Genomic DNA, 10769 nt, shown 5'->3' on the forward strand with positions numbered 1-10769 from the left:
CATTCTCTTTACTTAAAGGCATTAACTTTTACATCTAATAAATCAGTAGAAGCATAAATTTGTGTTTTCCAATTTTTACAGTGCATGACAAGCCAAGCAGACAGATGTCTGGTAGCAGTCGGTCCCTGTAGGTATTCTGGTTCGTAGTTATGACAGATCTTTTAAAAAGTAGATAATTACTCCAGTAATGAAAATACTTCCTGGGAAGGAAGACAGAAGAAGAAAATAGCAAGAGGAGATAGAAATGAAAGAAATAGAAACAAACAACGAAATCACTGAAAAGAGAACAAAAAAGGGAAGGGGAAAAATAAATTAACCTTTTTCTAGTGAGGGGTGGTTTTATGCTATCCCAGATAATCTTTTAAAAATTATCTCAGGCCTTCTAATAATAGCAGTAGTGTGGTTTTATTGTTTTGTTTATTTGGTTTTTGTCTTATATTTGGGGGATAAGGTGGGGTTCTGCTGTTCTAGCCACTATTTGTGTTGTCTATTTTAATAGGCTGTCAAATGTATACTGTTAAATGAGCTTGGGATTCTTGCATTCATGTTTCTTCATTATTTCATTTAGGCAATTGAGAATTTTGAACCAGCAACTTAGAGAACGAGAAAAAACTCAAAAGTCATCTGGTTCTCTGGAATGCAACCTTGAATGTAGGTAAAAGAACTTAAGAACTGATGGTAAATTCTTTGTGGCTCTGGAGATGTTGATAAAGAATTGAACTTTCTTAATTACTTTGTGTTAAGTGGACTTTTTGTTAAGAATCAACATTAAAAAAGTAAGAATAATACTCATTAAAATTTAAAATAGTGCAGAAACACAAAAATAAAAGATTCGTGCTGTGACTTCCCGATAATACCCCTATTTTTTAAATTATTTATATTTGGCTGCATTGGGTCTTCATTGCTGCTCACAGGCTTTCTCTAGTTGCAGCAAGCAGAGGCTACTCTTCGTTGTGGTGCACGGGCTTCTCATTGTGGTGGCTTCTCTTGTTGCAGAGCACAGGCTCTAGGAGTGCAAGCTTCAGTAGTTGTGGCACGAGGGCTCAGTAGTTGTGGCTCACGGGCTCTAGAGCACAGGCTCAGTAGTTGTGGCACACGGGCTTAGTTGCTCCGTGGCATGTGGGACTTTCCCAGACCAGGGCTTGAACCCATGTCCCCTGCACTGGCAGGCGGATTCTTACCCACTGCGCCGCCAGGGAAGTCCCAATACCTCTATTTTTTTAAAAAAAGACTGTATTTCCTTTCACATGTCTCCTGTTCATATATAATTGAATTATTTCATAAATACTGCGTATCTACTAACAGATGGGCACTAATAGAACTATATATGTACTTTTGTGAAAATGAGATTTCACTGTATATACTCCTGCAGCTTGTATTTATTCACTTAATATGTAGTGGACATTTTTCTCTATCAAAATACATAAATATGTTTCGTTCTGTTTAAGAACTGTGTAGATATTCTGTTTATGTAGTTCTGTCATAATGTATTTAAAGTCCTCTGCCAATAGATATCTAGGTACTTTCCCCATTTTCCCAGTACAAATAATCCTGCAATGAAAATCCTTGTACAAATGTCTTTGTGCACATGTGTGACTATTTTTGTAGATTATAGCCATAGAATTTCTGAGTCAAAGGGTATATACTGTTGCAGTTTTGACAGATATTGCCAAGTTGTCCTTATGGATCATAGAACTTAAAGTTAAAGAAAAGAAAAAAAAAACTAATAGTACTAGAGGGGAAGATAAGAACTTTTTTTGTATTCTTAGGAACTTTTCCTAAGCCCAACAAAAACTCACATGCTACAAAGGAAAGACTGAAAAAGCATGTCCCAGAAATCTTTTTCATTTTATGCACAACAAAATTATAAATGCATTCAAAAAGCATCAACAAAATAGGGAAATTTTTTTTGTGTGATATGACAAAGGCTTGATTTTCCTAATATATAAAAATATCTCTTACAAAGAAATTTTAAAGATATAAGCACCCAGCAGAACACGCACTTCATAAACGCATTCAACTTCACCAGAGTAATTTTGCAAAAGATCACTCTGGTTCCATTATGAATAAACCATGGGGGTGGGTGGAAGAGAGGAGGCCAAGATGGAAAGTGAGGAGATCAGTGGTTGCCATTCTAAGCAGCCTATCTTTTTTTATTCTCTACCATCTCCCTTCTTGTTGCCTTGAGAGCATGTATTGCTATTCATAATTACTTGTTTGCTATCAGCTCCATGAGAGCAGGAACCATGTCTCTCTTGTTCACCACTGTATGCCCAGATTCCACTTCACTCAAGGCTGCAACTGTTAAATGAAAGGTGCCATTTTATAGCCATTAGAAAGAATGTGATAGATCTGTGTGCTGATACATAACAATCTTATGGAGGGGGAAAAGGGAAGGTTAGAAACTGTGGGTATAGTATGATTCATTTATGCTTAAATATATGTTATATGCAAAAGTATTTTCCAGAAGGATATCAAAGTTAATATTGCTTCTTGGGGGAGAGTGGAGGTGGGGTGGGAAGGGAGACTTTTCATTGAGAATCATTTGGTATCATTGGTATTTCATGGTGTTTGAATTTTTTTTACTTTGTATATATATTACTTTTTTGTTAAGAAAGGTAAATGAATTTTTTTTACTTTGTATATATATTATTTTTTTGTTAAAAAAGGTAAAAAAATTAACGCCTGAAATATCAATTGGAGAAGAAAGATATGACTTCTGCCAATCAGTTTTTTTAAATACATTTAGTATTTACATAGAACTGCTCAAGCATATAATTTTTAAGCAAAATCAATAAATTCTAAGCCTTTTCTTTTAAAAAAAACAGCTTTTCCAGGTTTGTAGTTTTTAAATTGGGGTAATAATTATTTGATCTATTTTGTCTTACAGTGTTTTCTCTTCAATCATTGAACAAGTCACTGCAAAATCAATTACAGGAGTCACTAAAGAGCCAAGAATTACTACAGAGTAAAAATGAAGAGCTTTTAAAAGTGATAGAAAGTCAGAAAGATGAAAACAAAAAGTTTGCTGGTATATTTAAAGAGAAAGATCAAACTTTACTTGAAAATAAACAGCAATTTGACATTGAGACAACAAGAATGAAAATTGGTATGTGTTTGAACTACAGTTATGGTCACTTTTTAAAAAGTAATGGGGGCTACCCTGGTGGTGCAGTGGTTGAGAGTTCGCCTGCCAATGCAGGGGACACGGGTTCGTGCCCTGGTCCGGGAAGATCCCACATGCCGTGGGGCGGCTGGGCCCGTGAGCCATGGCCACTGAGCCTGCGCGTCCGGAGCCTGGGCTCCGCAACAGGAGAGGCCACAACAGTGAGAGGCCCGCGTACCGCAAAAAAAAAAAAAAAAAAAAAGTAATAGGGAAACTAAAACTTCTTTTTTGTTTTAGAATTGGAGGAAGCTTTAGTCAATGTGAAAAGCTCCCGGTTTAAGTTAGAAGCTGCAGAAAAGGAAAATCAGATTTTGGGAATAACATTACGTCAGCGTGATGCTGAGGTGACTCGACTAAGAGAATTAACCAGGTAATATTGACATCATTTGAATAACTTATGCCTTTTGTTAGATGTATTTATGAACTTCAAAATAATTTTGGACCTGCTTTCTTACCCCTACCCTTTTCTCAATGTTTTTGCTAATTTCTAATGATGTTTTTTTCTGTTCCAGTTAAGGTAAATTCCAAACATGGCTAACTGCTTTTTTAAACCATGTGAAAAGGCCTCTGATGAGGAGCTAAAGACTTATTTGGCAAAATGGTTGAGAGCTCTCGGAAGCCAGAGAAACCTGAGTGGAATCCTAGCTCTACCATGTATTAGCTGTATGACTCTGAGCAAGATAGTTAACCTTTCTAAACCTTACCTGTAAGATGGGGACATGATTAGGGTTGATAGAAGGACTAAGAAATCATTCATGAAAAGCACTTAGCACAGTAAGCCCTCATTCATAAGATCTTGGGTAAGTCATTTTAGCCTCTTTGAGCCTCATTCATTTCATCAGTAAAATGAGGGAGTTGGCAGCAACTTCTAAGATCCCTTTATTCCTTAACATGTCTTACATAAATAAAACCACCTCACTCAATTTTTAAATGATATGCACTTATAAAGTTCAGTTTTCTCTTGAGATGGTTCACGAGAATTAGATTTTCAACAAATTTTTTAAATCCTAGAGAAGTCAGTTATTTTACGCCTGAATATCATCAGATCTGACCATGCCTTTGAATGATCCTGGAAATTCATAGTTCTAAACATAAAACAATCCTGAATATGAAACAATCTTCTTCGTACTTCAAATGAGAAGACCCATTTTGAATTACAAACTTTTTTTCCCAATTTTGAACTGTAAACTTTTAGGGAAATAGGTGAAATATATATATAAATAATAGTATATATAATATTAATTTTGTTTTGTAAACATATTTGAAGTGACTTTATAAAAGCTATTTTTAATATAGAAATATCACTTTTTTTCCTCATTCATCTTTCACAGAATAATTTCACTCAAAATTTTATTGAACAGTGAAAAAAACAAAATACACGTCTTGTGTCCATGTAGTATTATAATTATTTAGGTTCTAGTCAGAGTTTCTAAAAATTGGTATATACCACTCTTGTTCAAAGTGAAGTAATTAGGAGAATGTCCCTTCTTAGGAAAGTCATTATAAGGTCTCCAAAGAAAAGCGTCTTCTTTTTTCTGAGGAGTAATTTGGGGTAAAAATTCTGTTATTTTTAAATATTTATGGTAAAAGAAGCCAATCACAATAAGCCACATATTATATGATTTTATTTCTAAGAAATGTCCAGAATAGGCAAACCCATGGAAACAAAAGGTAGATTAGTAGTTGCCAAGGGCTGGGAGAAGAGGGAAAGAATGGGCAGTGACTGCTAATGGGCACAGAGTTTCTTGTGAGGGTTCTGAAACTAGGTAGAGGTTATGGTTGTACAACTCTATGAATATACAAAAAACCCACTACATTGTACACTTTAAAATGCCATATTTTATAGTTTATAAATTATATATCAGTAAACTTTTTTTAAGTTAAAAAATAACTTTTTTAATACATTTTTTTTTTAACATATGTATTAAAGTATATATGGTATATAGTCAGTTTGGAAAAGAAAAACAGGACAGCAAGGTAACATGGTCAAGTTCCATGAGTGGTTGCTTAGGTGTCGCTGGCAGCATCTCCTCATTCTAGGGGGCATGGCTGTTGGCCCCAAGCAGAAGATCTAGCTCCCTGGGAGTTTTCTTCCCTCAATTTCTTTTTCTTACTACTAAACCCAGCTCCTTTATGGGCATGACATTAGAAGCTGATGTTATCTTTTATTTATAAAGCACTCGGATTTTTTTCAAAGTCCTCTCTTTATTATTTCATTTGTCCTCATCTATGGAGGGAAGATTTAAATATCTGCATTTTCATGGTTGGGGAAACTGGGGCCATGTAAGTTAAATATTAATAGAGAGTTAATAACGGAGCTGGGACTAGAACTCACATCTCTTAATTCCTAGCCATGTTTTCTTTCACCCTCATACATGGCATGGTCTTAACTAAAACAGTTTATTCCTGGTGATGACTCCGTCCCTAATCTAGTCTACGTAAACCTTAGCATTTTTTCCCCGGGGAGATGGATGGATAAATGGATGGGTTCATTTGCTTATTCATTTATTCAACAAACATTTATTGTATACTGTAGTCCAAATATATGAGTGTGAAACACACACAAATATATTTAATCATTTTAGTTGCTAAATATCCACATCTTTAAGCAAAAAGCTATTCTAGTTCTTTGATGATGTATGAAGGGAAATAACAGCTTTTTTTAAGGATAAACATGTGTGGTACATTTGTGAAGAAAATTGATAGCAAAAATGTAAGAATGGTTTTCAGAGTAAGTAATAGTACAGTTATTCTAGAAATTAGCATAAATGGAAGCCCAAAGAAATGAAGGCACATACCTGACTTTCACACCTAGTTGGGACGTGAGCTGGACTTCAGCCAAGACTTCAGATTCCCTCTTTAGCCTTGCAACGACAATGGATTCGTTTGCCAGTTGGAGCCTCTTCTTAACATTTACCCTAATATAGAAACTGAGAAAGGTAATTAATTCTTATATATTATCTGCTTTTAGAAAAGACTGTGTCTAAAATGTTAAATGTAGACATTTTGTTCTCCTTTTCTTAAGACTCAAGAACTTTCCTGTCAATTTTTTTCCGTTGTTGTAAGGACCTTTTCTTTTTATGCTGAGCATAAATCCTGCCTCATGACTACTATTTCACCTATTAGTCAGACTAACTAGACTCTAAATGATTATAGAAACATAGTAGGCAGGCTTAGCACAGTGTCTTATAGTTCTACCACTGCATTTTCTGAAGATTCAGTACTAGCTTCAAAATGCTAAGTATATATACCCACTGGTGGCAATTTTTGTTTTGCCCTTTAAATTAAAGAGCAAAACAACAAAAGAAAATGCTCTTGGAGCTCAGATGTCAAAATTCACCCACACTGGTGATTTATGATATGTTTGGTGGTACCCTATGTAATTCAATTAATTAGGAACATTTCCAGTACTATAGCTGGGCTAACTGTGACCATTTAAATTTTACTTTTGACATTAGAGAGTAAAGCAATGACATCTGACAATACAGATAAATCTTCATGTTCATCTATCCCATATCTTTTCGCTATAGCCATATACCTCAGATAGGTATATATTTTTGTGTGTGTGTTAAATAGTCTCAGAGATTTCACAAAATTTTTTAATGCCTTTCTCAGACTACTGGGGAGGGATAATGGAGCTAGAAGTTTCACATACAAGTTCTAAACAGATTTCCTAAACCATTTCTTTCTTCAACCTTCAATAGTTTTTTGTTTTGTTTTGTTTTGTTTTGCGGTACGCGGGCCTCTCACTGTTGTGGCCTCTCCCGTTGCGGGGCACAGGTTCCGGACGCGCAGGCTCAGCGGCCATGGCTCACGGGCCCAGCCACTCTGCAGCATGTGGGATCTTCCCGTACCAGGGCACGAACCCATGTCTCCTGCATCGGCAGGCGGACTCTCAACCACTGTGCCACCAGGGAAACCCCCTTCAATAGTTTTGAAATACATCTTTATCACTTTTTAAAGATTTTACTAGAATACATGTTATAAAACCATTAAAATGTGAGGGAAATTAATATATTTTTCAGTAAATAAGTAGTAAATATTCTTCTAATAGCTTCTGAGAGCACTCTTACAAGTGCTGATAGTTATTTAAATTAGTATATTTTTATAAATAGCCAAGAAAGAACTTTACATTTCTTATTATAAAAATGTGCCAGTTTTCCAAACGTTAAAAATCAGTGTGTTTAGCTGAGTCTCATATAATAGAAACACAAATATAACTACTTTGTAGCTATCTAGGTGCTTGTATTGCTTCCTTTTGAATTTTGGCCTATTTTTACTTACAGAGATTTAATTTCAAAGACGATGGTGAATCACATTTTGTTTACACATGAGAAGCTTGGTGATTGCTATTAATTTCCAGAGATTAAACTCTTAATACATTGTCCTTTCCTTCCTTTCTGTATTGCAGATTTTGTGCACAGCAGAGGTAACATTTTTAAGTCTGGAAAGGAGCTTCAACATAAGGATTTCTTTACTAAAAATAAATAAAAATAAAAATCGCAGTGTGCAGTCTTGTTGAATTAACTAGTGGATCATTATTCATTACAGCATTTCTTTAAACATACATTTCTATAGCATATTTTTTAATCTTTTAATAGTAGCTCATTAGCTTCTTGAAAGAGGTATGAGGAAAAAGTGGCTGGAGCCATTGCCATTTGAATGGTAATCAGAACTCAAAACATAGCATATTTAAGTTGACAGTGAAAGCCCGGTTGGAAAAAAACTATTTTTTTCCTTTTGCAGGAAAAGAATCACTCATTCTATATCCAAAGATATAATCACTGCTAACGGTTTTGTATAAAGATTCCTTTTAGTATATTATTTGGATGTGTGTAACTGTTTTTACAAAAGTAATATTGTTATTGTGTTGCTTATGGTCTGATCTTTTAAATTTAACCTGGTATAATGAACATTTTCTTATCAATAAATATTCTTTACAACATGGCTATAGATGGTTGTGATGCAGTAAGACCATAGTTTACCTAAATCAGTCCACAGTATTTGAGGATATTAACCCCATTTATTTTCTATTGTAAATTACATCTTTGTAAATATATCTCTGGGCACAGCCTCTTGGTGAATATCAGTATGATAAAGTTCTAGAAGTGCAACTTGGTGGGTCAAAAGGTGTGGGATATGCAAATCTTTAAGGCTTCTGATAGATTGCTGGTCTGCTTAGAGAGTGTACACTCCCACTAGTAATACCTGCTTCTCCAAGCTTCTCTAACAATGGATATTCTTATTTTCCTATGTTAGCTTGATAGGCCAAAAAAAATCACATTTAAAAAATTTTAATTTCACTGATAAGAGTTGAACTTTTAAAACATGCTTATTGGCTAATTGTAGTCTTTTAAAATTACCTGTTGATGTTCTTTTTTAAAAATTGGTGTGTTTCTTTTTCTTATCTGTATTTAAGGGTGTATTATGATTCAATTCAAATAGACTAAAGCCTTGGTATAAAATGGTTTTAATAGGACTACTAATAAAAGCTGCCACGAAATAAAAACCCACTTAGCCGGAAACTGTGCTAGGCACTTTACCCTTATGTTTTATTATTTTATCTTATTTAATGTTCACTCTAATTCTGAAGCAGTTACCTTCATTTTGCAATTGAAAAACTTGAGATTCAGGAAGTTTGAGTGACTTGCCCAAGATCACAGCTAGCGATAGTGTGAAGATATGATTCCATTTCTGTCTGACTTCAAACCCTGTGTGGTTTTCCTTATATCACACTTTTCCTGGAGCCTAGCTGTTGCTACCTAATTATACTAGATAATTATCTCTATCCTTTTTTTTTTACCCAGCATTATTCCAGCGTCCTTTGCATATATATTTTGAATGGAAAGTAATTTAATTACTAACAGAATCCACTAACAAATGAGTAGTACATTTACCATTTTGCAATGTTGCTCAAAAATACATCATCTGTACCTTAAGAGAGAAATTTTTCTGAGCCTCTATTTTTAGATATAATAATAATCGATCTGATGCAGACCAAGATCTTTTATCATTTCTTATTTTAATTTACTCTTTCCAGAGCATATTCTGTGATTTTTGGCTTTTAGTTACTTTTTCCTGTATTAAGAACCAGGTGCTTGCCTCAAATACTTTCTTTTAAAGATGAGGTATATTTAAATAAATGTAAGAAATGGGTACAAAGAAATAATTACTGTACTAAATTCTTCTTAACAGAACTTTACAGACCAGTATGGCAAAGCTTCTCTCAGATCTTAGTATGGACACTGCTCGCTGCAAGTCTGGGAATAATCTTACGAAATCACTTCTGAACATTTATGAAAAACAACCTCAACATGACCGAATCCCTGCTCACACTTCCATAATGAGCTATCTAAATAAGTTAGAACCAGTTCACAGTACTATTACACGTTCAGAGCCACTTTCTACAATTAACAATGAGGAAAACACAATGCCAGATAGACCCTATGAAAATGTTCTGCCCTCTAAAGGCCCTCAACATACTAATGCTAGGAACATGGTGGAAGCATCAGCCCCTGGAATCATTTCTGCCCTTTCAAAACAGGATTCTGATGAGGAGAGTGAAATTACAACTTTAATAGAAGATGAGTGTAATTTGGATAAGACAATTTACATTCCGTTTGCTAGAAGCACTTCTAAAAAGAAATCACCACTATCTAAGAGATTATCCCTCCAGCCACAGATCAGTGTTGCTCCACCGCAAATGGTCAGTGGACTTGTTGCTGAAAAAGAAAATAAATTGTGTGCACCTGGAATTTGTTCCTCTTCCAAAGAGGAAGGAGTTGCACCTGAGAAACTTTCCAGAACAGCTGATATGGAGGACAAGCAACTCCTCAGGAAAATAAAGGAAGCCATTCGCAAGATCCCTCCTGCCGCTGAGGAGCCAGAGGCATTGGCTGCGTGTCATGGCCCCTCCACTTGTCAGAACAGCAGCATTCAAGTGAAAAGTAGTGCAGTCTCTGATGGTAGCTTTTTAAATTCTGATTTAACCTCTGACTGGAGCACTTCTTTTTCAACGTTCACTTCTCGTGATGAACAAGACTTCCAAAATGGCCTTGCAGCACTGGATGCCAACATTGCTAGACTCCAGAAGTCCTTGAGGACTGGTCTTCTGGAGACGTAAACTCAGAAGAAAAGTTGTTTTTAAGAATAGAACTTGGCTACATTGAATATATATTTTAAATTCCTTTAAAGTTTTATATTAATTATGTGTGAAATAATAAATTGTATGAATAGTAAATTTATTATTGAAATATATTGACACTGGAACTTTTAAAAACAAGTCATCTTAAGAAATTGACATTTGCTAAGAGAAGAAGGTTGTGTGTAACTAGGAAAATATTGTAAGTATTGTAAATAATATTTAATTTAGTATTTATCAATTAAGAGTTTATTCTTACTCTGCTGGGCTAAGGGTGCAGGTTGGAAGGACTCTGGTTATTCTAAAGGATAATGGGAAGGGAGTCTCTGGGTACAATTTACTATATTAAAACTAGAGTTTCTTTTCTCTTTCAGGATTCCTGTTTGGTTTTTAATGGCATTGTGTTTTTATGTGGGATGCTCTGTGCTACAGGCTGGTGTTATTGGTGAGACATATAAACAT

At 35.0% G+C, this 10769-nt stretch overlaps 1 protein-coding gene across 1 annotated transcript in view; it reads left to right on the top strand.

Moving 5' to 3' along the window:
• The window catches only part of CCDC14 (coiled-coil domain containing 14), a 44839-nt gene extending 34550 nt beyond the window's left edge, over window positions 1-10289 (top strand). The window contains 4 exon segments of the mRNA XM_007449711.1: window positions 569-651; window positions 2891-3109; window positions 3404-3536; window positions 9362-10289. Coding sequence (XP_007449773.1) covers window positions 569-651; window positions 2891-3109; window positions 3404-3536; window positions 9362-10289 — 1363 coding nt within the window.
• The last annotated feature ends 480 nt before the right edge of the window (window positions 10290-10769 follow it).

The sequence above is a fragment of the Lipotes vexillifer genome, unplaced genomic scaffold (genome assembly GCF_000442215.2).
Source record: "Lipotes vexillifer unplaced genomic scaffold, Lipotes_vexillifer_v1.1 scaffold1378, whole genome shotgun sequence".
Classification (NCBI taxonomy): Eukaryota; Metazoa; Chordata; class Mammalia; order Artiodactyla; family Lipotidae; genus Lipotes; species Lipotes vexillifer.